We start from the raw sequence: 27503 nt of genomic DNA on the forward strand, positions 1-27503 counted from the left end.
CTAGTGTTGTAATTTAAGTATCAGTAGCTAGTACTTTAATCTTATATTATTTCAGTCTTTTGCCTATGTTCATTTAAGATTTTCATCTAATACTTATATTTTATTTCAGCTTTATATCAATTGTCCAGATGAGTCAAGATTTTCTCACACAAACCTATTGTTTGGCTTCAGAAGACTTGGAATATGGCACAATAGTTATCTGGAGTACTTTTAGCTTTTTTAAAAAAAAAAAAAATCTTTTTGGACATTGAAAGTAAGCAATATTATATGGCAAAGCGAAGCATGAACATTCCACTAAACTTCTCTGTGTTCAACGGATGAAAGAAAGTCATTCGAGTTTGTAACGGCATGAGGGTGAGAAAAACGACAGAATTTTTCATTTCGGATGAACTATACCTTTAAATGCTGAAAACAGAAAGCCCAAAATTACAGCACTGGAGATCAAGACCAGGCATACAAGCACAGTTGTGCAAGCGTTTGGCAGTCACGTGGAAGAGAAAGATGCCGTCGTTTTCATTGCGAAAAAGGAGGAAAAGACTAAACACGCATGCACACTTGCTTTTGTGTCCGTCCACGTCCGTAATAGTTCATTTCACCGGAGAGAGTTCTGTGCGCAGACACTGGATAGATGTGCTGCGGTCAGATCAGTGTGTGTTGGATGAGTCCGAAAGTGCATTTTTTAGACACACACACACACACGCACGCGCACACACTCACACTGAGATGGCATGGCTTACACTCCCAATAGCCCTATGTCTGAACATGAAGCCCCTGAATGCTTCTACAGCATCGGTCTCTGTCCGTCTCATATACACACACGTTACACGCATACGCACTCACACAAACATTCGACGGGAGTGAGTTAGTCCCTGAAACTGTTCTTTCGGGATGGGATTTTGTTGGCTGGTAAAATCGAAATAAATAAGTCTTTTCTCTGCCATGCAAAGGAGATTGTTAGCTAGTGCCAGTCTTCATCATCTGCATCCTCCTCTTCCTCCGAGGAGTCGTCGCTGCTGGCTCTCCTGGATCGGCCCTGATCCCCCATCGCTCCGTTCTGCTGGGCGGCTAACAAGGCGGCTGCCACACGCTGCTCGGCCTCCCTCTGCCGGAGTGCAGCTGCTTTCTTCTCCGCCTCAGCGTGACTCTTCATGTGGGCACTGCGGCTCTTCACCTTGAAGAAGATCCTGGAGAAAACAGAGTTCAGATCTTTAGGTCAGTGATTTGGACTCGAGAACCGGATTCGTGAGCCAATCTGGTTTTGCAAATTGACTCATTGTAAACATCCAACTCAAAAGAATGATTCGTTCATAATAAGTTGAATCCAAGAACTGGATCGGTTGGATTCATGAAATAATCATTCAGACCTTTTACAGATTTTACAGACTAATTGAAAACATCTGATTAAAGCATTATATTATTCACGAATCAGACCTGAAGATTGAATGAATGAACCCGAGAACTGGCTAAGTCAGATTTGTGAACCGATCATTCAGACTGGTTTTGTTACTTGGATCAACGGATACAATGCAAAGGTTTGACTCAGAGAATGATTCACAGATCTATGAGTCAGTGGTGATCTGAACCAGAGAAGTGGATCAGCCAGATTTGTGAACACAGCATCGTACAGACTGGGTTTTATGATCTGGATCAAGGAACTAAAAAAAGATAATATGTTCATGAATCAGACATGTACTGTAGAACAATGAGCTGAACCAGAGAACCAGATCAGTCAGATTCATGAACCAATCATATAATTAACAACAATAATAAACAGCAGAATTTAACAACATTTCATTGCTAAAAAGACATAAAATGTTGCACAGGGACTTCTGTCCAGCAACTGAATCTGTGATTCTTTTTTCTTTTTTTTTAAGTCAAGTCACGTCACATTTATTTATACAGCGCTTTTTACAATACAGATTGTTTCAAAGCAGCTTCACAGAGATAACAGGACAATAACGCAACAAAGTTTGTTTCCAGAAGAAAATAGCGTCACAGTCCAGCTCAAGTAAGTTCAGTGATGTTTCATTTTTGTTGTAAAAAAGTTAATAAATTTTTATATATATATATATATATATATATATATATATATATATATATATATATATATATATATATATATATATATATGTCATTGTCCAGCTCAGTTCAGTTCTCATATAAGGGTGTCAATGCAGGCAGATCAATATTATTGTTGAATATTAAATGAAATGTTAAATTTAATGTCCCCAACTAAGCAAGCCAAAAGCCAATGGCAACAAAGGTGAAAATGATGTGATGTTTCAATTTTTAACAGAAACATCTACAGGAACCATCTGCTATGAATCAGATTTCCAATGATAAAAATAGATTCAAGACACCTTTGTAAGTGTGTTTGATTATTATCTCAGTTTGCTTGACTGTAAAGCTGAATGCACAATACAATGTAAAAAAACTAAACTAAAATTTGTCACTCTACATGCTACTTGATGGAGAAGCTAGCGTTTTACTTCTACACTATTGTTAAAACACCTGAACTACTGTCACACAACTGACAAATGTGGTTGAGTTAGAAGTGTCGCAAACTCTTAGTTAATTACTCCCCAACACTGTAGTTCACACATTGTGATAAACAGAAACATTTAATGGCACAGTACAACACAGATACACTAAATAAATTCATTTATTTATTTATTTAATTTAAATATTTATTTTAATGTACCTGATTTATTAATCAATATACTTAACTACATATTTGCTTAATTAAATTTACCGTATTTCATTTATTCAAATAAAATGCATTAAAACGAATTAATAAATAAATAAAAAGGAAAATTTAAATAATTTATTTAAATGTACCTTATCTAATTTTTTTAATTCAGTAAATAAATAAAACAAGGTACATTTAAATAATGTTACACTATTAGTAAATTGAGTAAATGCGTAAAACTGAGTGTGTATCCCAATAAACTGACCTGCCACACTTCTTGCAGGGAAATTCACCCTCTTGGTTAGTTTGTCCTTTTCCTGTGTTGCCAGCCACACTTTTCCGGCCTGTGGTTTCAGAGCGAGGTTTAGATGGTGGTGGTGGAGGAGGATGACTGACCCCCAACGTGGACGGATCCTTAGTGCTGTCCTCCTGACTTCTTAAGACTAAGACGGCAGGAGCCTAACAGGAAACAAATGGTTAGTGTAAACAAGCACAGCTGAACGCATACAGATATAAGACACAGGGAACTTCCTCTGTGGTTGTAAGTTCAAACCCATCTATGTGTTCACCGTTGTGCCCTTCAGCAAGTTAAATCTGGGTTCCTCCAACAGGATAAATACTATAAATTACACTGGATAAACTTGTAATAAAGTAAACCACTAGATGGTGCTATAAAGATCCTACAGTGCTAAACTACACAAACCTCCCCAGAACTGGGGATGAACACTGGAGAACTAAAACAATTTAATTTTCTGTAGGCACCATGCATTTTTTGTAACCTCATGTAACTTTGTACAAATCTCTCCAAACTCACATTTTCAGTGGCCTGTAGAGATTGTGTCACCCTGCCTGGGCTGCTTTCTTGTTTCCTGTCACATGACACATCCCACTTCCTGCTCTCCTCGTCGTCTTTCCGTGATTCAAACTTCTGTGAACTCTGATGGAGAAGAAGCATTACGGTGCTGCACTAGTTAGTACAGAATCAAATCAACCAGATGCACGTACGCACAAAGACACAGGAACTCACTTTATTGTCCACTTCCTCCTCTGTTGTGGGTTTAGTTTCTGGTGGTTCTGCTTCTCCATATATGAGTGTTCCGTTCCTGCCGATCTTCACCTGCTTTTTATACGTGTAGTAAAACTCCACACACTGAGCCACCGTCTTGGAGCTCACCTTAAGTCAAACATGAAAACAACTCAGCATTAGCTAGAACTTGTTGCTATAATGCTAGGGTGTCAGTGGTGATTTACATTATCGGCTATGAAAAAAACACTAATTTGACTAGAAACACCGGAGACTGTAAAGAATAATTCTGCTATTTGCGAGACTTCCGGGTTCAGGAAAAAGTTGGACTGCCAGAACTATGTGGTTGTTTGAGTGTTGTAGTTTGTTGCTAATGTTTTACTAGGATGTTCTGGGTTGATGTTAGGATGTAGTGTTGTCACGATACCAAACTTATGACTTCCCTGCAATACCCAACTGAAATATCGTGATACCAATACTAAATCTATACCATGGCAAAAAACTAAAACACCAGTAAAAGTAAATGACAGAACTTAAAATGTAATGTTTTATAAATGTATTTTAAAAAACACCATCAATCACATTCCCTAACCACTTTCACAATCACAAAAATATTTGTATGTAATTTTATATCACAATATACTTATTTTATTTTATCTTAAAATATATTTAAAATTATTTAATCTTTTATCTTTAAAATAAGAAAAGTCGCAAATTACAATGAAAAATTCAATATAAGAAAGATACAAATGAAATAAACAGTGCTTTAAAATTTTCAGGTAGAGTACATTAGGTCTAATTAACAGTAGCATTAATAAATTAAATAAATGTAAAAAAAACTTCACTCTATGATTTACCTTAACACTGATTCTTAATAAATAGATTAAAGTTATTCAGTGAAGCAGTGGGTGATTTTCTCTTTGATTAACATTAATTACAGCAGGTTTATTATGCTGCTGTCACTTAGAGACCCGACACATGGATCCAATACACTGGAACACACACACACACGATTTCTTTCTTAACTGTTTACATTCACTTAACACACACCTGACTGTGTTTGCACTGATACTCGCCAGGACGTGTATTTTGACATATTTTTGACCATTCGCGATTGCATGCTATCTGAAAGGCGTCTTTCTGCGCGCACTCCGGGCAGCGCAAGCAGCGCCTATGAGCTCTTTTTCTAAGCTTCTTGATCTTATTAAGTCTTTTAAACATTAAACGCCGACGCTTTATTTTCTCATGTGCTGTGTGGAAATATTTTAGTCCCTGCAGGGAGTGGAAGCAGAGCTCTGCACACGTGCCACTGTCACACATGTGACAAATTATGAAATACAGCTCTTATTAGAATGCTGTCATTCTTAAAGTATTGGTACTGATAAAATGTGGAACCGTACTGTTTTTAATAGCAGGGTATCACGATACCTTTCTAGTACCGGTATGTTATGCAACACTATTAGGATGGCGCTACAATGTTTTAAGTGCTTTTAATCTGTGGTTAAAATGTGGTTGATTGAATGTTCTAGATAGTTGCTAGAGTTACTAGGATGTTTGAGGTGGATGTTAGTGTGTTGCTAAGATGATCTGGGAGGTAGCTAGTAGGGCTGCACAATATATCGAAATATTGCAAATGTATATATCGCGAGATGAATATCGCAACGGCTTGCAATAACTGTGGTCATGAACAAAAGACAAAGAGAAAATCACTCTGCTCTTGGCTGAATAACTTTTGTGGCTTTAATAAGAATCAGTATATATTTAATTCATACAGTAAAAACTAAGCAGTGTTTTATTTTTACATTTGATTATTCAGTTTCTGTTGTTAAATAAATCTAATGTAGGCTTATGCTACAGTAAAACACTGCTGTTCACTTTCAGAAGTTGTAGGGATGTTTTCTTGACACAAAAATAATGTGAAACACGCATGTAGGTTATATGTATATGTGTGTGTTTCACATTATTTTTGTGACAAGAAAACATCCCTACAACTTCTGAAAGAGAACAGCAGTGTTCCGATATGCGATATATATATACATACATTATATATCAATATATATATATATATATATATATATATATATATATATATATATATATATATATATATATATATATATATATATATATATATATATATATATATATATATATCAATATCGTGCAGCCCTAGTTGCTAGATGGTTACTTACTAGCTATAGTCAAGTCTCTATAATAAATATGTCCCTATATATGTCTCACCTTCAACACAGAGACTTTTTGGAAAAGTAATAGCACACATCCTCAAGCTGCATTATATGATTTGTGTGGGTGATTGATGCTTATTGTTAGGGGTTTGTTAAAACCTGTACATACCATTTTCTGAACCATGAAGAAGTCCTTCTTGTAGGCAGCGATGCCTTTGTTGAAGATCCGTCGTTCCTCTGGCGTCCAGCTATCAGAGCCTGTGTGGGACAGACAAACGCTCCACACAGTCAGATACCATGTAGCTGCTTCTAGACCACCCCCACCCGCTAACACAAATACATTCACGCACAAAGGACAGAGAGAGGGCAAACAGCCAGCACACACATGTCCAGACAAACAATGATGCCGCTGTCTTCACCCAGGATTTAACAACATGCCACAGACACACTCCCCCTCCTTTCCTCTCACCCACTCCCATACTCTACCCAGCAACCCACTCTGTCAACCCATCTCTCAGTCGAACCCCTCCCCTCCGCTGAACTCCACTCCTCAGCTGCTTTTGTTTATAACGGAGACAGGGAGCATGGCTTGGAATGCCAGCGCAGGGGGTGACGGGGTACCGGGACCGCATGCCATACGGATTAACTCACGTCACCCCGGCAAAAAAAAAAAAAGGTGAAAGAAAAGGAAAGTGTGTTTGACGGTGAGAGGGACTTACCAGAGTAGTGGTAGTCAGCCAAGGGGTGCGCTTTGGGAAAGATGGGTTTTTTTAACAACAGACAGGCGAGGGCTCCCTATGAAAATGAAAAAGAAAGTAAAATTAGCACGGTTGAATAAACACAACTGGCTGCGGTGTGATATAGAGACAGGGTCACAAGTGGGAGAATCACAGGACATGCTATGTCCCAGAGTGGATATGAACAGATTAATGAGTGCAGGAGAGATGCAATTCTGCTAGACCATCGCTATATCCTTATCAACATGTGTAAAAGGCTTTTTGCTGCAGGCGTTTATCCCAGCCGTGCAAGTCGCTGGATGATCCCTTTTGTTCTCTCTGCATCGTTCCTCCATGCAGTTTCTCAGGGCGCGATAAATCGAGGGCACTATCTTTTTCTGGGTCAACGAGCTCTAACGTGTGCTTTTTTATTATGTATGGCCTTTTTGCCACTTTTATTGATGTGTACAGAGAGTTGTACGGAGAACAAGGCAATTGACAAGCACTACAGATCTTTGCTCCTGAGTGAAAGATGTAGAAACCAGACACAGTTAATTGTGGTTTTAAACTACTCTGTATCGTCAGAACATGAGAATCACTTCTTGAACATTTCTCAAATCTGAGGTAGAATATTCAAAACATTTACAATAAAATATTTTTTCTTAACTCAAGTCAAATCCTTTTCCAGTCTTTTTTCCTTAGCAAAATAAATATATTAATATAAAAATTAAGTTCTTAATTTCTGCATGTTCTAACGGGAGATAGTTTGTGTTGCCTGACTTTGATGACGCGTACCTTCGGCACAGTTTGCAGTGCAGACTGCAATATTAATAATAATGTTTTTCTCTTAGAAAAGCACATTTGACAGAATGAAGCTTGAGTTGGGATGCAGATGTAAATTTATGTTCATTAACAAAAACAGTAACATCTGTAACTAAATATTTAAACAAATTTAAATATTCTGTTTCAGTCTACTTTTATTCAAATTAAGCATTGGTCATCCATAGTATCCTACATTTAGACCACAGGTAAAAAAACACATGCATATAGCATCTCACTACCATGGTAAAATGTAACTATATGGCTTTTGGTTGTCCTGAGGTTGTCAGAGACATTAAACCCCAGTTTAACAGACAAGGCTTAAGCCTAGTCCCAGACTAAAATGCATTATTGAGCTGTTTTAACTGTTTTTAACATATTAAAATATGCCAGCTGCCATTGTTTTGTCTCTAGATGCGCACCAGTTTTTTTTTTAATGCATGTTTATAAAAGCTACTTAAATGTCCTAATTGACCTGGCTTAATCTAAGCCCTATCTGTGAAACCAGGCCTAAATGTCATAACACCGAGCAGGGAAATGCATCTAGTTGGCTTTCAGAGATTTGTTGTTTAAACACATGCTTTTAAAACCATTCCAACTTAAAATTTACCTGTAGATTTCTAATAGAGATGCAATAATTCCAAAAGCCAACTGAAAAATCATATTGGCGGGAACCAGGGTGATGTCAACTTCTGAATTGGCATTAACAACCCATAATAAACTTTAACATGACATGACAGATCATTGCATTGCAGGACAACCTGTTTGGAATTAAACATTTTCTGATGAAGCCCATTACTGTCTTATGTACCTGTTAATCTGTCAAAATATCTACGTCGAAACCATGTTTGCAAGTGGCACAATACAAATGGCTCATTTGCACCAAACACAAAGCAACAAACAATCTAGGTCTAGCAACCAGACATTACAAAACCTAAGATGCAACAAGATAACACTATTTAAAGCAATGGCATCAAACCATTTTCAGTCCATCTTGGTTATCACTGAAACTCAGTAAACACCAAAAACCTTACAGACACCACTCAGAGTCTCGAGCTGACTTTCATTTTCTGCAGTAGTTGTTCACATGTGACATAAACCACAAAGCAACAAACAGCATGTTATTTTGCAGTGTAACAAATGCATGACTAAAATTTGGTTTAGAAATGCAACGCACATAATTCAGTCATCTTCAGCGTGTGATTCTGGACACAAGCCTGTGATTGACAGGTGGTTGCTATGGCGGCAGTGTGACAGCTCAGCAGTAAGCGGCTGGCTGTTGTGTTGTTGCAGCTGCTGGCTCAACTGAGCGAACGTTGAAAAGAATTATCAAAGCACACGCACTGTTTGTGTTTTCATATAACAAGGGTCATCAATTAGCAGAATGCAGCTGCATTGGTTTCGCCTCGACTGCCAATCAGCTGTCATAAATGAATAAGCTAGGGCTATTAAACAAATAGATTTGTTTACACAATATGCTATTTAAGCAATCAAATTATTCACAATTAATTGTATATATCAATATTAAATGTAATTCAATTATCATATCGAATGAAAAGCGATGCATTTCACAATGTACTTGCACAGGAATTATAAATAAGTACAGTTTATTTGTCGCTTGTTGATTCTCAAATGCAGCGAAAAGATAAAAGATAACTAACTATAATGAATACTACATTAGCATCTACACCAGCTGAAAATAAACGTACTGCAGTTTTGTCGTCTGCAGCTTTAAATGCTCGTGCTCTTTAAAGCAGGATGGATTCTGATTGGCTGTCAATGTTTTTATCATTCATCAACTGGAAAAAATTGTTCTGAAAGTGACTCCAATGTTATTGATCCTCTGTGCCGTTATCATTATAGTTGAAGTGTGGACTATTCTTTTATATGATTTTAAGAACTATATCTTTATCATTAAAGTTATTGTCCTCAGTGTGAATAGGCCTTAAGAGTGTAGTAGATGCGCTTTTAGGGTTGGGGGTTGCTACAAAAAAAAAACCCTGAGGCAACAGTGGAAAAGTAGTCCAATTTCACGGGAAAACCGCAGACTTTGCAACACTGATTAACAGTGAGTGAACAATTGTATATTTATATATATTTTTGTTATTCATTATTATTTCATGAGACCTAATGGGGTTATCTAATGTTAACAAATGGAACTTTATTGTGAAGAGTTACCAAAATGTACAATGCATTTTTACTGAAATGTATATTCAACATTAATTTGGGATTATTCAGATCTTAGCTGGAAAGGAAATTTAGAGCCTGGACTTTAAATGTATAGCTTTGTCACATGCATGTTTGTGTGTGAATGGCCACAAGTAAAACGCTGTTCAAGGAAACAATGCAGACCATGTCATTTACATTCACTTTCCATGTGCATGTAATGTGTTTGCACGCATTAGTCACATAAACACTTTGTCTTTTCAGGCTTTGTGATACATAATTAATTCCAAAAAATAATTCCACATAATTTAATCTTCCTCTCATGTGACAAACCCTTCATCCATTGCTCTGAATAATCAGCAGTTTGAGAAGCAGCCAAGTGTAAACCGGTTTGATTGGTATACAATACAGGAGGAAGTGCAATTAAGCTATCCCAGTGTGCTACTGCATTATATGATACTCACCATGATTTCACCCTTGCATTCATACAAGCAGTGCAAAGCCAGTTCCTGATTGGTCCCTCCTCCGTACAACGCACTCGAGCACGCCAGGTGCATGAGGTCATCCACTGCTGGGACACACAGAATTTCCAGGAAAAGACAGACTTAAACATTCAGTCACGCAGATCTAGTTATAAATTAATAAGGCAAGCTGTAAAAAAAAAACTAATCCTGCAACTTCCTTTCATTCATTTAATTGATTAAATAATAATAAGAGAGAAATAAATATAAGAAATTAAGGTGGTTTTGTGTAATTTGTAAACCTCTTTGCTGTTCCTGAGTATTGGCCTCCAGGTCAGGCAGTGGCGCCCACACCAGTTCAGCCTTGTGTAGGTCGTGCTGCGCTGCCGAGCGCTCTCTCAGCTCTGGGACCTCCGCCTGATACCGCAATCCAATGTTTATCCGACTGAAAAAGAGAGAATGAATATAAACAGGCTGCTGTATCAATCCACTCAAAATGAATATGATTTGTTAAAAATAATGGGGTCCAAACGCATGAGGAATAGAGCAATAAATATGAAGTTTGAGCAAAGCCTGATGAGCATGATTTGAGAATGTAAGAAACTAAAAATAGTTAATGAATCTCCAAAAGCTTTTGTCGCCAGGGATTGATTGGAAGCTATTGGAAGCTAAACATGAGGCACGACTTCTATAAAATGAGAAATTCCTGAAAACAAATCGCATTCCACTCCAGTTCATTCCACAAGTAGTTTGTGTTGTTTCTAAAACGAGTCTGAGCCACTAGTGACAAACTGAATCAGAATCAGACTATCAAAGATTTTCAGACTGCTGTTTGAATTAATTTATTGCTCCTCACTGTCAGCTCTTTTTTCTCTCTCTTTTTTTGAGAAATCAAACATTCATGAGAGTAGACTCTGACCATGGGTCTTTGCATAAAATTAACACCTCATGTTTTCCAAAGCCAAATGTTCTAGTATTTGACTGCCAAGGTCTGGGGATAAGGCAAGACAGATTGTGCTTTATTATTTTGTTCCAGGATGTGCTTTCGTGGTGCATTGGCCAACTCCAAAATGAAAGGATCTGCAGCCATTCACAGAGAGTTTGTGTCTGTGTATGCGTGTAAGAGAGAAAGAATTTCAACCGAACACTGTTCTGACCATTAGATAAACCAGCTGGTACCAGTCAGAGATGATATCCCATAATTCTATCTGCTCAGCTACCATCCCCCTCCTACTCTGTTCTTGAAAAGAGAGCTCTGAAATTTCCCATGTATGATCCAAGAAACCCATTCAGATGTCATTTCCCTTTAACACACTAACAGAGAGACTTGCACATGACATAACAGCTCCCCAACCAGCTCCACTGTAACCATGAATTTTGCATCTGCAGACTATGGATTACCATTACAATAAAGTAATGCGAACATATCTGCACTGTAAGGCCCATTTACACCACATGCATTAGCAGTGTGTAAGCAAAGCAGCAGCATAAATGCAACAGCAGGCTTGAGTTGTGCTTTTATGCTGTGTAAAGCTGCATCTCTGTAGAAAATATATGAAAGTCATTTCTGGGTTACTATTTTGAGTAATAACTGCCATCCAAACAGTAAGAGGAAACAGACAGCTAATCAGACCACTGACTTTCAGTCAGCTGAATGGAATCTAGTATTAAAGTAGCAAAATTAAAATCAAAAGTCAAGGTTAATAAAGTGAAAAAAATTATTATATGGCTAGAAGCGTAAGCTAATTAGGGAAACTAATGAAGCGCAATGTGTGGGGGTGTTATTTGAATAGCGTGTGTACTTACGGCTCAATGCTGACAGGTGTAGCCTCACTCATAGCAGAGAGAACTGGAGGGGTAATATCACTGCTGTCTGAACATATACAAACAAAAAGACTGTGCTTAGACTCAAAGTAAACACTGTTTCTTATTATATGTCCTCCTAATCATGATATGCATAACAATTATGTCTAACTGCACATATCCTAGCTTGTTGTAACATATACTAAGTCTGTTCCACAACCTAATGAGGAGCCTACTTAGACAGCGTTTAAAGTTTTTACAAACAGTAAGCAGCTCATTTTAAGATACCTCATTTTGCTCAATATTTTGAGTATCTAATTAAAAGGCAGCATAGCATGTCTAATGCATTCTGGGGTTGCCTAATCAGACGGTGGATCCAGATAATTTTATCGACTGCAAAATCTCCCAAAATATTTAAGCATTTTTCCAGCTAAATAAAAAAAATGACTATTTTAGGAAGTATATCAAGAATATCAAGTTGTTATCTTAGCAAAATATGCTAATCCCACTGGAAGCAACTGTTCATCAAGTTACTCAGTCAAGCGCCTCGCCTGGGCAGTGCTATTTGTGTGATGCACATGAGTGACTGCTTAGAAATCTGTTCAGTCCCTTATAAGATTGTAATACGGTTAGAACACTGCATTAGAAGTTTAGCATCTAGGCAGACAACTAGGTTTTGGAACAGAACTTAATTTTAGGTTGCATTTGGTAACTTCAAATCATTCAATTCTAAACGCACTACCTGAACTCATTTAGAGTAGTACTTCACAAATTTTATCTGTGTACTTTGTAGAGACAGTAAAGGGAACTCACTGGAGCGCAGGAGGCTGCGGGTTGCAGATTTGGGAGTGGCTGGTGGAGGTAGCCCTTGATTATTTGCTGCTGCGGCAGCAGCAGCGGCCGACAGGAAGGTGGAAAAGTAAAGACCCGAACCCTCTCGAACCGGGCTGAGGATGGGCGGGGGAGTGTAAGGCGGCATGTTGAGGGGGTTGTCAGGCAATCGGACAGGGGAACGTAAGTGACTCTGGTAAGGTGTGATGCTGGAGTAGATCGGTGGAGCGATGAAAGTGCCAAGTTTGGGTGGGGGAATAAAGAGCGGTTCTGGGCGAGGCCGTCGTTTGGCTTTGGCCGATTTGGCGTCAGCTTCACTTCCACTCTCAGTTCCACCATTCTGTAGAAGAAATTAGATGTTGGTAAGATGGATAGTGTGGAAAAAATACATACACCATATGTAATCTGGGTGATCTTGGTGAGTCTTGTCAGAAATCCTAAATCTGGTAGTGAAATGGGGTGGGGGAAGGTTGGATTAGGGTGAAGAGAATGGACAGGGGGGTCGGGAGGAATTTGTGGATTAATGGGGCGTTTTAATCCAGGGTTTAACAGATGGGAATGGAATAGATCAGAGGGCAAAAAGAGAGATCGTCATGGGCATAGAAATGTTTTGATAAATTAGGTCAGTTCGTGAACTCACCTGGCCTGAGCTCTCAGACAGAGAGTTCCGGAGTGAACGTCGTCGTGTAACAATCACAGAGGTTTTGTAATCGGAGCAGCTCATGTCATGGGTGCCCAAAGGCCGTGATGGCCAACTAGCTGAAAGGGAAGCCTGCTCGTGATCCGGGGATGAGGAATCAGTCTGCCTCACTGGCACAGATACTGGAATGACCAATGGCATGAGGCTGTCATCTCTAGGCCGCTTGGCACTCATCTGCTCCACCTCAGCTGCCCCTCGACCTGGACCTGTCGGGGCAACAGGGGGGCTCCAGGGCCTGTGTGGCTCTTGCTGTCAACACATGATTAACACAGTCAAATTAATGGTTAAACAAAATACCTAAATCTCAGCAGAGTGCATCCTTCCTCTACTCTGTAGGTACAAATGATATGCATGTGAAATGAGAAATGAGAGAGTGCTTAAAAGCTGATAAGATATATTAGCACAGGAAATGAGGTTAACTGAGGTCTATTTTCAAAAACAACTTAATGAATCAACTGTGACCTAATTTCTACACCAGGATAAAACATCTTGCCCTGCAGACCAGCAACAGATTGCACGTGGATGTATAGATCGGTGTCACAAGTGAATAACACATTGGCATGGCACCACAGGAGAAAACCTCAGGTTCAATAGAACCAGACACTCTCCAGTAGGTAAGTTAACGATTACAGAAGGGGTTCCTTCTATGTTAGGTTTATTGAACTGTATCCATACTTTTACACAAAACAGGAACTTAAAAAAGAACCATAAAAAAATGGCACTCTTAGCAATTTCACAATGTCTGTCAATTTCAAAACCCCAAAAACACGATGTTCACGTCAGAAAAAAAAAGTATTCTGGGAGAGGCAATTCCTGTTTTTTTCTCATTGCTAACTTTAAGTAATGCATTAAAGAAAACTGCTTAAACTGCATTGGCATGTTGTGTAAAAATACTATGAAATATGCGTCACTAGTACAGTGTAACTAACTGGAAGTTGCGTGAAAATCTAGAAATCCCTGAGGATGTGGCCTGTCTTATCTAAACTCTGGCCTTGCTGGCACCACTGAGGTATTCAGCTTAGTACATGAAGCCCTTGCAGCTCACTCACCCTTGAGCAAGAGCTTTTTTTCAGCCTGTGTTTGTAGTAGGGAAGGTTTAACTGACACCCGTCGTCACCAGGAGACCAAAAAAAAACCTCACTGACTAATGCACCTACTCCTTTCGAGGAGCTGGCATCAGCTGACATGAGATTTGTAGCCTCTTTACTGGACTGCACTTTGTGTTCTGTGCATTATCTGCCCCACAGATCAACAGTATATGTACACACACCCTTTCTTTGTTATCCTCAGCTGGATGTCTTTAGGGAGTGCTGCTGTCCTTTTCAAAGGCTGTATACGTAACAAGGAAAAGCAGACTGAACTAAATAGTGTGGCCCAGAAACACTTAGATCTCCTCGTTAAACTTGATTGCTAATTGCGCTAATTCTCTGTGCGCAATAAAATGAACAAACCGAGCAATTAACACAAGTCCATAGATGCAATAGGATGAAATCTCTTTATAATCTTCCATTCCAAAGCAAGTATTAACTCAGTGACAACACAAATTTAAAATGAGTTATGGACAGAGCTGTGCTTTTGGATTTCGACAAAAGGAAATATAGCTCTATATGTACATCAGTGCACAGGAAGGCCAGTGGGCTGAGGGTGGGGTGCACTTGCTGTTATTTGTATGAGAAGTCAGTCAGTAGATAGTGGTTGCAGATGTGTGGAAAAGCTTTTGTTTGGTTCATTGGATCATGTGACTTGATGACGACAGTCAGTGTCAGTCCTTTACTAATTTTACACTCCTGTATCAACTGAGAAACCTGTAGAACTTGTACGCATTTTAAACAGGTTGTGCATCCTCACTGTACAATGTTAAGCAGATAATGATGTCAACTTCCCTCGGCTAAGGGTAATTTGTGATTAAGGGAGTGTTCACACTTGGCATGTTTGGTCCGATTAAAACGAACTCTGGTGCGATTGCTCTGTTAGTGCAGTTCATCTGAACGTGTGAACGCTGCCATCCGAACCCTGGTGCGCATGAACCAACGCAACACGGACCACCATACATGCAAACAAACCAAAAACAGGACAATTTTTTTCTCGTCATAGTTGCGAGTTTGCCCACCACAGTTCAGTACAGGCATCAGAACCGTGTCTCCTGGCAGCAGATCATTTGTGTGTGTGATGGAGGGATTCCTGCCACTGTTTTGACTCTTTTTCACATTTTAAAGCTCTTCACTAGTTCTCAGCTGGTCAAAATTCCATCATATGCAGGCTACGCAGATACAAAGAGCGCATTTATCCTAGCACACAGCATTGTTTTGGATGTTCGATAAGTTCTGTCTCAAAATAGGCGATATGTTACAAAAGCCAACCAATCAGGTTGTGAACATATCCCTATTCCTTTAGGTTCAGTATTTTTTGGTTCGGTGATAAAAATGGCAATCTGAATGCTAACTGGACCAGGACTAAATGTTTTTTTGGTCCGGACCAAACGAACCAAACAAGTGTGAAGTCACAGACCAACCTTTCATCTTGACTATTTAACAATGAATTATCAAAACACAAATTTTATTTCTCCTTTATACTTGAAAAAACGGTCAATTGTCTTACCTTGACATTCCGCGAGGGAAGAGATTCCCTTTCCGAAGCCTTCTGAGCCAAGGTTTCCAGGTTGACCTCTTGCGACACCCTTCTCTTACGGCGTGTGCTCTGGATTACACCTGTCGGAGCGGCCCGGATGTCTTGCACCGCAATGGTCTCAGAAGCCCCGTTCTGAGAGCCTTGGGCATGAGGATCAGTCGGCATGACAAATGGGTTATCTGAGGCGGGGCCTCCACCCTCTTTTGAAAGCCGACGTGATCTCCGGGGCCCAGGCTGTTGGTTGTCAGTGGATTGCTGGGGTCCAGTTGCAGGAGGCTGAGGGACAGAATCCTTAGTCTGTGTTGATGGGGGATTAGTGATCTCTTGGGACTGTCCTGGTAATGACGGGGGATGCTGATCAAGTGAAGGGGCATGTGGCTGCTGTCCATCAGAGTAATTTTCCAATACATGTTGGTTTTGATGAGGTTGCTCAGATATTTTTTGCAGTTGCGCCAAGTCAAGTTGCATTTGAATCTGTTGCATATGCTGTTGTGGTTGCTGTTGCTGAGTCTTATTTATTTGCTGTGCTTGTTGCTGTAACTGTGATTGCGATATTTGTCGTGACTGTTTTTGATGCTGAAGTACCTGTTGCTGCTGCTGCTGTCGTATCTGCTGTTCCAGCTGTTGCTGCCGTTGTTGGTGAAACATCTGTCGCTGCATATGCAGCTTTTGCTGTTGCTCCTGTTCTTGTAGTTGCTGAAGATGATGCTGAGAATTCGTCTGTGTACTGTAATTCAAATTTGGCAAGGTCCGATTGCCCTGAACTACCTGGTAGTAACCTGCTACCAAGTTCTGCTTGGGCTGTCCAAAAGCTAACTGAAAGGGTTGCAGCACAGAATTTCCAGCGGTGGACTGTCCGTGCTGCTGTGGATTTAACATTCCAGGCTTTTGTGTCTGCTGAAAAGCTTGCTGCTGTTCCCAGTCCATGCCCCGGCCAGGTTTGGTCGTGTCCTTGAAGGTCTGTCCACTTATGTTAGCCCCTTGTTTTTCAGTTGCCCTAATAGTCGATGGCTCGGGCTGCTGCTGCTGCTGCTGCTGTTGTACTGACATGCCCTCATGCATCTGCTTTGCAAATACAGTCTGAGCCCCCAGGTAAGGGGCATAGTTTTGGGACCATGCTGTTAAACCCTGTGACCAATTGTTTGGTCGCTGTTGGGGCTGCAAAGACGGGTCTTGATGCGACCACTTCATGGGCACCGTCTGTTGGTAGTGCCCACGACTTTGATCACCCTTCTCTGGGCTGAAAATGACAGAATTGAGGTACATATGTGGTGCTTCTGCATTTGAGCCTTCCACACCTCCACTGTCATTATGGCCTGGCCCTGAGGGAGGGACCCCAATGCCATAGTAGGCCTCTGTATGCTGAGAGGCCTCTTTCATTGCCACACCCTGATCGTTGAAGAAAGTGATGCGTTTGCCCGTTCTCTTTGCGTTTGGTTTCGGTTGAGGTTGCAAACTCATGACTTTCATGAATATAGGTTCTGGGGAGTGGTGGAGTGGGTGGTTATGGAGACAAGTTCAAATTCCCAAACCACACTAAGCTTTCTCTGGTTTAATGAAAAGTCTCAGAGTATCGCCCTAGACAAAGAACCCTAGTTTTATCCAGTATTTTGGCAGTCGATGGTCATCCAAACCTACTCAACATAGTAGAAATGCAAATAAGCTTTAAAATACAAAACTGCAGCATCTCCTGTGCAGAAATAGTAGTTTCGTTATGGTGTAGCTCAAACATGTCTATTTGTTTTTATTCTTCACTGCCAACTTTTCAGGTCCTGGGATGCCAAGCTGGGTTGAGAAGTCTTTAGGTTAACTTGTTGCTTATTCATGGGAGACAACCTGAGAAGAAAGTGGTCACAAATATTATGGTTAGCCTTCAGAGTCAGTACTTTGGGCTTAGTGGGGGTTCATTGAAACAGCCATTTCAGCAACTTCATGAATAGGGCCCTAGAGAAAGGATTTAAAAGGGAAAGGTGGAATTGTTAAGGGTTGGGGGAGCTGTGCCATTAGCAGCTTAGTGCACATGATAAAACTACGTTGAACAAACTGCATTCAAGCAAGTAAATAAGTTCAGTATGCACAGAAAGTTAACAAACTTTTCTTAGCAACCAACAAACTAAAAGGACACGTATGTAAGAATGCTAACTAGTAAGTAGGGGGGAAACGTGCATGTCACTGCAAATAACTGTTTCTAGATCATGTGCAGTGAAAGTGAGTAAGATGATGAGAGAGGTACAGTTGCACACATAATCCCACAGAGAGTGTGAAAATGTACTAGCCTAGTTTCACAATGAAAATGTTTAAGGTGATTCCCCCCCATAGTTCATTAGCAGCATCCAAATATTAACTTAAAAATCAATAAAAGTGTACCATTAACCTGAAATACCCTCCTTTCACAAATCATGAAGGGCTTGTGTTGTTATACGTGTATGCATATATGCAGCAACCAAATGAATAATGAAATTAATAATCTCAAATGTCTGCATACATTTTTTTTTTAAATGAGATACATATATGTATGCAAACAAATTATAAACTACACTAATTATAAGCTCTCTATCTGATGATTTAACATTATTCTTTTGTGATCTATATTCATTAGGAATCCTCTATTGTGTTCATTCTTATAATTTTATTTGTTGAACATTAGCGTCTCTGCTTTTATCAACACAGATTACCTGTGGTAAAATCACTGTAGTGCACATCTCCCATGGGTTTTTGTTTTATTACAATGACCAATACAAAGGTTCTCTATACTTAGGGCTGTGCAGGTGAGCGTGACAACTGCACCACCATGGTGGCAGGATACCACCGGTGGTGGTATGGAGAAAAAAAAAAAAAAAAAAAAAAAAAAAAAAAAAAAATGATTTGCACATATGATGGTTGCCGTTTTATGTAGATATTGGGAAACAAGTTAAGTACAAAGCTATGTTTACAAAAGAAATAACAGTTTAGAAACCATGTTATTTTGTGAATATCGCAACACTTGAATTTTTGGCGAATGAGGGGTACACAAGCCCATAAATTTAGATTAAGCCATATGTCGGCTTTGTATTCTGTCTTGTGATCTGGCTATATAAGCGTTTATTAGCTTCAGAAACATCGAACTGTTTTTCAGACTTCATCTCACAGTTTGTATTCACTAGGGAAGTTATGGAACTCAAGTTTATTTGTATAGCGCATTTCACACAAGCCGGTAATTCAGTTTCACTTTCCCGTGCAATGCAACATAAAATATAAATGTCATGTAGATAAGAAGCTTCTATGCTCCTGTATGTTTGTGTGTGGGCGATCTTGTGTGTGCTACAGATAGGCCTATAGAATAATGATCAAACTGACAATTACCTGTGCAGTTAAGTGTTTGAACAATAATTTTATTTAACCCACAAAACCAAAACCCCAACACCACCGGCTGGCCCTATCACAGCCTTATCTACACTTACTATTAGGGAAACACTGAATTAAAAATTCTTGTCCGAAACCGAAAATTCTGAATGTACTTGGCCGAAAACCGAAAATGCTTATTACAAATTATCCATTTCTTATTTTAAATTAGTTTTTTTGTATATAACTGTATTAATATTATACTTTAATGAAATTCAAAATAAATTAATGATACTGAATAAAAAAAAAATACAAGCCATAAAAAACACCCACATTTTTATTGAAAGTAACACACTAAAATTGGACATAAAATATATTAATATTTAATATCAATATATTATTCGTTATTGAGTTCTATGAAAGATAATTGGATTCAACAGATTTATTTTTTGACCAATTATCTAAATAATGTATAATTGACTGGATCTTTGTATCATTGTTTGCTATTGCTGTGATCTCATGAGTGGCAGGTTGCCCCGCCCTCACGCAGGTAAACACGTAATCAATGAAGAGAAGAGATCACTGCAAGTGGGAGGGGACGTTATTTTGATTAAAGATTACGAGGGCATATGAATTTTATATATTAATTTATAATAAATACTGCAATATTCCGTTAAAAAAAACAAGAATTGTCAATTGATTTAATGGTGACTGTTGCTGTTGAGTAGCCTAAATCAAACCCACAGCACTGAGAATTCTACAAAGTAATGTTACAAAAGTAACATTCAGTCGTGTTTGTTTACATTACATTTTGGCCAAATCATCTAGTAGGAAAAAAAGTATCGTTAAGGTCAACATAGTAAAGTGTATCAATACTGCATACTCAAAGCAGTATTTTCAGTGGTGTCGCAACGCAATGAAAAACACGTAACAGCGCGGGGATGTAAACAACAATTGCATAAACCAAACCAACGTCCAGTTAAAGTGATAAGACCATATTGTAGGTCAAATTCACCTAACACGTTTCAGTGAATTACAAACCCTATTGAATAAATATGCATGGCGTTCAGTTCTTTCACTGAAAGCACACGAATGTCATTACATTAGCAAAACAACATAAGCAAGCGACGCAAGGTTACACAAGCCAGGGTTTTAACAGTTGACAACGCGTTTATTAAGCTTGTAACTTAAAGTAGCCCACGGTTACCTAATCGAACCTACTTCTTAATTTAAACCGCGACCGAATGCAGAACAGACTCAAGTGATGAGGCATGAGTGAATTCCCATCAGAGAGTGGTTGTGGATCAAAACCTAGAGAGCTGCCTAACTAGACAGCATTCTAGGGGGCGTAGACACAGGACGGGGTCTCGAGCCGCCTTTTATAAGTTTATATACTTGAATAAATCAATATTCTGTCATAATTTACTCCGCCTCGTGTTGTTCCAACCTGAGTGACTGTCATTCTTCTGTGGAAAAGGAGATGTTATGCAGAATGAGAGTACCATTCACTTTCATTTTGTGGAAAAGACGCGTGTCATTCTGCATAACGTCTTGTCTTGTGTTCCACAAAGCAAGTCACACGGGTTCGGGACAACACGAGTGTGAGTACAGAACATTTTACATTTAACACACTAGTATCATGGCGCGTCGTAACGCGTTCAAATCGCCCCGTCTGGGTAAACAGCTCAAGGCTTTGATACACAGACCGTGCGTTTGCATAGGCTACTACATGGGTGCCCTTCCTGGACCCCCCTTCCCAGTGAAGCCAGCTCAGCGCTATTTACCAGAAGTCCTTTGTTGCAGAAAAGGGATTATCCAGTCACTAATTCCGTGTCACACTGCAACAAAGTCAGACAACAATACACACTATGAAGCATGCTTGAGCAGCAAAATAATAAAAGTGGTAAATGACAAGCCCCCGTCCTGTCCTTTCCTAGTTGTCAACTCTGGTGAATGTAATTTGGGAGTTAGTTTTTGCTTTCAGTCTTATTACCCGGGAGTAAGATCGAGCCACACGCAGCGCACGCTCGGATGCGAATAATATTCTGCAACAACTTGCGAAGGATTGTCAATTGCATGGTTTCGATTGGCCAAACATAATGTCTTAAGCATTAAATAATCCATTTAAAAAAAATAATCCTTACCGTAGTTATTTTCTGCGCCTCACGTCGCCCTAAGAAAGAACAACTGCAAGCCGAGGTCCAATGCAACAGTACAGAAATGACTGCATGCTTATCCACGATTGAGTCATGCAATGCTGACCTCACTCCAGTAATATTCAAGTCAAGAGGTAGATCCTTGTGCAAGTGAAACCACCGAGAAATGGAGGGCTTCTTTGACAAAATGGCGAGGCTTTTTCCAAAACAATTGCACTCGATTTCGTTACTATTGCACGCGCATGCGAATCAAATCGCTCAAAAACAATCTAGCTCACTCGTCCACGGAGTATGGAACAACACATTCTCTTTCAGCTGAAGTCTTGTGATCCCTTACTGTCCTGTTGGCCACACCCACTTCCGCTGCCATATAAGGTCTTTCCCCTTCCATGCGGGGCGCTGTGAGTTACAGCAAATGCACAAGCCATGCGGGAAATTCCGTCACTGGGAAACGTTCTTCAGAACATGGCATGTACTAAACATCCCCATTCATACCTGAATCGAGTCAGTGATTTCAGATGTGGTCAGAGAGCAAAAGACAAGACACACGTGGTTGAAACTAGTGGAAAACCAGCAAATGAGAGAAATTTTATATGTTTTTCATAACAAACAAACTGCATGGTTGTTTGGATTGGGGGGGGGGGAAGGGGGGGGGGGACCAGGGAGTGTGTTGCAACTCAAGACAACCGTTTAACTACTCAGAAATTAGATACATGGGAAATCACCCATGACCACCACACTCCTGAGGTGAATGATAGTGTAAAACTATACCGGATATAGGACAAAAAAGACGACTATAATTGTATTAGCCTATTTTAATTTGTGATCATGTTAAAAGATGGATCAGACAGCAGGTTAAATATCTGCACAAGCTTATTTTGTACAGACCAACATTTCAGTGAGAGTGACAAAAGCAAACATTATCTTTCATTTTTAGAGGCGTTTTAGCTCTGCCATTTGAATTAAAATTAAACTTATTTATATTTGACATTTTCAATTAAAATGTTTAAAATGAAATTGGAGTGATTATGGGGTGTGATTATTATTTTTTTGATTAGATTAGCTGCAACAAATTTATACATAACATTTAAAATGTCCATGTTTTATGACTGTTACAACCAGGGTGCAAATTATGGGGGGGTTTGGTAGGGTCTGTCCCCAATAAATACGGCTGGATCCCCCGTGAAGGACAGCAAAACAAGATGTTGGAAATAGTCTACCTGTAATATTAAGCTTTACCTGTAAATATGAAGATAATTTTCTAGCTCTGACTAATTTTAAATTATAATTTTTGCCACCCCTAAAATGGGTCATACCATTAACTTTACCTGAGCTGTTGAATTAAATAGGCTATGCTATAAATTCAGTGATATGCATTCATTGCATGAACTAAGAACATAATGTGTTTAAAATGCATATACACCGTTCATCTGAATGATAAAATTTGCCCTCTTTAATGCTGAATGTAGAAAACTTTGTTGAAAATATTCTCAACAACAACATAGGAGCATGCAGTTATTGCACGTGGAAGTTGTGTTCTAGTAATATACACAGTACAGAAACATTACTATTTTGAATGTTTTTGAAAGAAGTCTCCTACGCTCATCAAGCCTGCATTTATTTGATTAAAAAAAATACAGAAAATACTGTAATATTGTGAAATATTATTACAATTTAAAATAATGGTTTTCTATTTTAACATACTTTAAAATATAATTTATTTCTGTGATGCAAAGCTGAATTTTCATCAGCCATTACTCCAGTCTTCAATGTCACTGTCACAGTGCCACTTCAGAAATCATGGTTTCTGTATTTTTTTATCAAATAAATGTAGGCTTGATGAGCATAAGAGACTTCTTTCAAAAAGATTAGAAATGGTCATTTTTAAAACTTTTGACCGGTACTGTGTGTGTGTATATATATATATATATATATATATATATATATATATATATATATGTGTGTATGTGTGTGTGTGTGTGTGTGTGTGTGTGTGTATGTGTACATATATTATGTGCACCTCCACCCTGGTTAAAACTACCGCAACTCACTGGGATATGTTGTAACAGCACTTTTTGAACTAGACACCAATTTACACAGTTTAAGGATACATTATGGATCTATTAACTAACATGTAGCAGATATTATCACAATCTAAGAAACTTAGAGGAAAAAAAGCACTGAATTACAGTTCCATTTATGTTACACCAACAGAATTCGCACAGACAATAGCCCTAATCCATTCTCACTGATTTGATTGTTATCAATATAAAAAGGGAACGTTGTGAACATGATTATGTAGGAGCAAGCAGAGTGTCAAGGCAAGGCAGACTGCCTTTTACAGCGGTTGTGAAAGTTCTGAATCTGGACTCTGTAACTCCAATCATGCCTTTTCTACATTCGTGCAGAGGTTCAGCAGCCCGGACATGATCAAGCATGTGCTGCCGAGAGTAAGGAGACACCCATAGGCCTCATCGTGTCAGTTTGTGGACTGACTGACTGACTGACTCTCTCTCTCTCTCTCTCACACACACACACACACACACACACACACACACACACACACACACACTCTCTCTCTCTCTCTCTCTCTCTGCTGTGCCTTAAAATAAAGTGCAAAGCCATCAGACATGCCACCCATTCACCGGGTATGGCATGTGCTGAGTGTACCAGCCTCAGTAAAAAAAATCTGATACCTTGAATGCTATTCGGGTGCGTAAAACATTATTCTCATACAATACTGGAATCAGATGTAAGTTCCTTATGCATGCAGACTGCATGCTTAATCGTAAAATACAGATGGGCGCGTGCCTGCATCCTATTTAATAGCTACAGTACATGCATGATTGATTCCCAGATCTCAAACTGCAAGTACATAAACAATTACATTTTGTCCCAGGTGAAAAGGACTGCCCTCAGTCAGTAAGCGCCTCTTAGGGGGGGAGGCTGACACAAGTTTACATGACACAGTTGTTGCAACACCACCAAATGTTGCACAACAGTAACATGATCCATCATTTTGCAGGTACAGATCTGACATACGCGCTGCTGACACCATCACTGATTTAAAGGAAACGCATGCATTTAGACATTAGACATTTGTTGCAACACAACTATTCTAACGATAAGCACTTTCTGTTGCCGCTCACATGTGTAGTTGCAATGCTCGCTGCGCTCGTGCAATTATGCACGTATGAAGAAGGTTCGCCACTCGTAATAACGACTGTAAAAGCGCATCTGATTGTTTCTGTCAAAAGTATGGAACCACCCAATTGAATTCATGCTCCTGAGCAAGGTCTTCTTTCGACGTCCTGCAGAAACTCATCAAATAAACGCTTTACGAGGGGGAATACAAACGAATTGGGTCTAGTTAGAATGACTTATTGCGCATTACATTACCTGTAAAGACATCTGCGACGATTCTCCAGCGATCCAGATCTTTTTCGTGTTGCTTTCAAGAAAAAAAAGGGGGAAAAAAACTTTAAGCCTTTGACTGTAGCGTCACTTCCTCGTTGGTAAGAAGAGCGCCACCCGCTGCAAATTGCACAGTGATGTCATATGTCTCTTGCACCTTCAATACAGGAGACACGTTTAGTAAAATTGTGGCATATTTACGATCACATATGAATATTACCATCGGCTACTCGAGTTCAATGAATGTAAACTCCACATCTTGGAGTCATAGATGTCTCCTTTGAAACAAGTACTGTAACAAAATAGGCCTTAAACGATCCCATAAAGAAATCGAATGTTAAAGATTTGCACTAGTGCTCAGAGTAAACAAGCGATCTCCGAATTGTAAACGAATCTTTTGAGTCGGATCGTTTTTTATTCCGTTTACGAATCGGACTGAATCGGTTCGAGTGATTATCAACTCCGACTCGTTGAACTGAGAGACGAGTAAGCTGCTATTAATAGCATTTTATTGATGCACATAAAACGTTTGAGTCAAAACAGTGCTGTATTATAGTATTGTTCAATGTAAATTCAAGTTGGGTTGTAAATGACTTTGTTTTTTCAAAGCTGCAACAAACTTACATGAACTCATGAAAATACTGTGAATCTGCTTATTATTTTTATGATTTTTGTTGTATATTATGTATATCCCCGGTTTCATAGACGAGGCTTAAGCTAGTCCCAAACTAAAATGCATGTTTGAGCTGAAAGCAACTTGAACTGAAATATCTTAAAATATCTCAGTACCATTGTTTTGTCTCAAGATGCACACCTCTAATGTTTTTAAGGCACGTTTAAAAAAGCTACTTAAATGTCCTAATTGAACTAAGGCCTAATCCTGTCTTAGTGTACTGTAAACCCTGTCTTTGAAACTAGGCCATATAGTCGTAAAAAGAACCGGTTCTTTAAAACGAACTGCTCGAAAGAACCGATTCGTGAGTCTGATTTCCCATCATCACAGCACATGCGACCAGTCCTTTAACTATCTTCCAGCCAATCAGACGAGCGCCTGGGTGTCATGTGATTATATCAGGAAGAAATGCAGTCGCTGCGAGCACGATTTTGAGAGTTGCATTATAAGTCTTAAAAACCTTGAGTAATAAAATAAAAAGGAAAATGTTAAATGTTAAAAGAGTTGTTTTGCACTCCCGACCAGGTAAACCATGTTGATGATTTTGCTTAGTTTACACATAATTAACAATAACATAGTCCACTAATCAGGACGTCACTGTGCTGCAAGGGTCTCCAGTTCATTGGTTTTCCCTGTATGATCAGGAAAAAATGGTCATCCGGTTCCAGAGAATTTTCGTGTAGAAGAGATTAGGAAATCCCCCGAGTTGAAAGAAGGGCAAGTGTTAGTTCGGACACTCTTTCTTTCAGTTGACCCTTACATGGTGAGATGACCTTCCTTACTTCATTCATTCTTCATTCTTTCTTCTTATTATCTTTTATGTGGTTTGAGTTTTCATGAAGTAAATACAATACCCTACCTCTTCATTCCATTCCCTGTTAATTCTATTCTATTCTGTGTGAGTGCACACCTGTACATACTTGTCTATTTTGTTTGAGTATATATACAGTACTGTGCAAAAGTCTTAGGCATGTAACTGACATAATGTAAAGACAGACTAAATCCAGAAGAACTGCGGGAATGTCTCCGAGATGCTTGAAGAAACCTTCCTGCAAAGCTGCCTGAAAAACTATACGCAAGTGTACCTGGACAAAAGCCATTTTAAACATTACACCATTGATTTGAATTCGTTAATAGAAGTTTTTATTCTAAAATAAGATTTTATTTTTGAAAGCATTCTCACTTTACAGCATTTTAACACAAGTGCCTGTACTTTTCACAGTACTGTAGCTTTGCAGGAAGGTTTCTTCAAGCATCTTGGAGACGTTCCTGCAGTTCTTCTGGATTTAGTCTGTCTCAGTTTTTTCTGTTTCTTCATGTAATCACAGACGGACTCGATGATGGTGAGATCAGATCATACCGGCTGTTGTCAGATTCCTTGTGCATACAGAAATCTCACTGGATTATTACAATTAATGGCAAAAAGAATGTTTGGAAATGTAAACTGATATTTCCTACTGACACACTACAGTAAAAGATATGAATAACTGACTTAAAACCATTTTGGGGGGGGGGGGGTATTAACATGCCTAAGACTTTTGAAAAGTACTGTATATATATATATGCATGTGTGTATATATATATATATATACACATCATGCATATTATTCACAACAAATATCAGCCTGAATGAATTTATTATCATCAAGCATTAACTTATTCACTTATTTATGAAACAATACAACACCAAACTCAATTCAGCGCTGTCGCATGAACGATGATACTGGAGCAGACTACCTGTTGCCATGTAGATTAGATGAGTGTGTGGATGGAGGTGGAGTTGGTGTAATCGAGGCCAGCAAGAACAAGGCTTTATCTGTGGGCAATATCGTCACCTCCTTCAACTGGCATTGGCAAACCTACGATGTGATGGATGGCAGCCTTTTACAAAAGGTGTAATGTTTATCAAATAGTCT

General features: G+C 39.1%; 2 protein-coding genes across 10 annotated transcripts in view; one reads left to right on the plus strand and one right to left on the minus strand.

Annotated features, from left to right (window-relative positions):
- mideasb (mitotic deacetylase associated SANT domain protein b) lies at positions 1 to 25031 on the minus strand. Of its 3 annotated transcripts, none has more exons than XM_081347287.1 (13): positions 24900 to 25031; positions 15994 to 17859; positions 13336 to 13644; positions 12678 to 13035; positions 11868 to 11934; positions 10364 to 10506; positions 10065 to 10171; positions 6619 to 6694; positions 6069 to 6157; positions 3717 to 3863; positions 3504 to 3626; positions 2955 to 3148; positions 1 to 1184 (listed from the first exon to the last, which is right to left on the minus strand). In XM_081347287.1, the coding sequence occupies exons 2-13, from the start codon at positions 17491 to 17493 to the stop codon at positions 959 to 961; spliced, it is 3339 nt and encodes a 1112-aa protein (XP_081203413.1). In that variant the 5' UTR covers positions 17494 to 17859; positions 24900 to 25031; the 3' UTR covers positions 1 to 958. The 3 variants fall into 3 exon arrangements, with proteins under 3 accessions (XP_081203413.1, XP_081203414.1, XP_081203412.1); XM_081347288.1 differs by lacking the exon at positions 24900 to 25031 and adding an exon at positions 21489 to 21843 and having other exon boundaries at positions 10065 to 10168; XM_081347286.1 differs by lacking the exon at positions 24900 to 25031 and adding an exon at positions 21489 to 21843.
- The window catches only part of ptgr2 (prostaglandin reductase 2), a 6556-nt gene continuing 3381 nt past the window's right edge, over positions 24329 to 27503 (plus strand). Inside the window, exons 1-3 of one of the 7 annotated variants that reach the window (XM_081347289.1) lie at positions 24329 to 24525; positions 26232 to 26350; positions 27289 to 27480. In XM_081347289.1, coding sequence (XP_081203415.1) covers positions 24462 to 24525; positions 26232 to 26350; positions 27289 to 27480 — 375 coding nt within the window. In that variant the 5' untranslated portion in view covers positions 24329 to 24461. Of the gene's footprint in view, positions 24526 to 25955; positions 26113 to 26231; positions 26351 to 26915; positions 27481 to 27503 lie in introns of those variants that run through there. The other 6 variants (XM_081347291.1, XM_081347290.1, XM_081347294.1 and 3 more) reach the window with 6 other exon arrangements.

This window comes from Scardinius erythrophthalmus (genome assembly GCF_964197995.2).
Source record: "Scardinius erythrophthalmus genome assembly, chromosome: 19".
NCBI lineage: Eukaryota > Metazoa > Chordata > Actinopteri > Cypriniformes > Leuciscidae > Scardinius > Scardinius erythrophthalmus.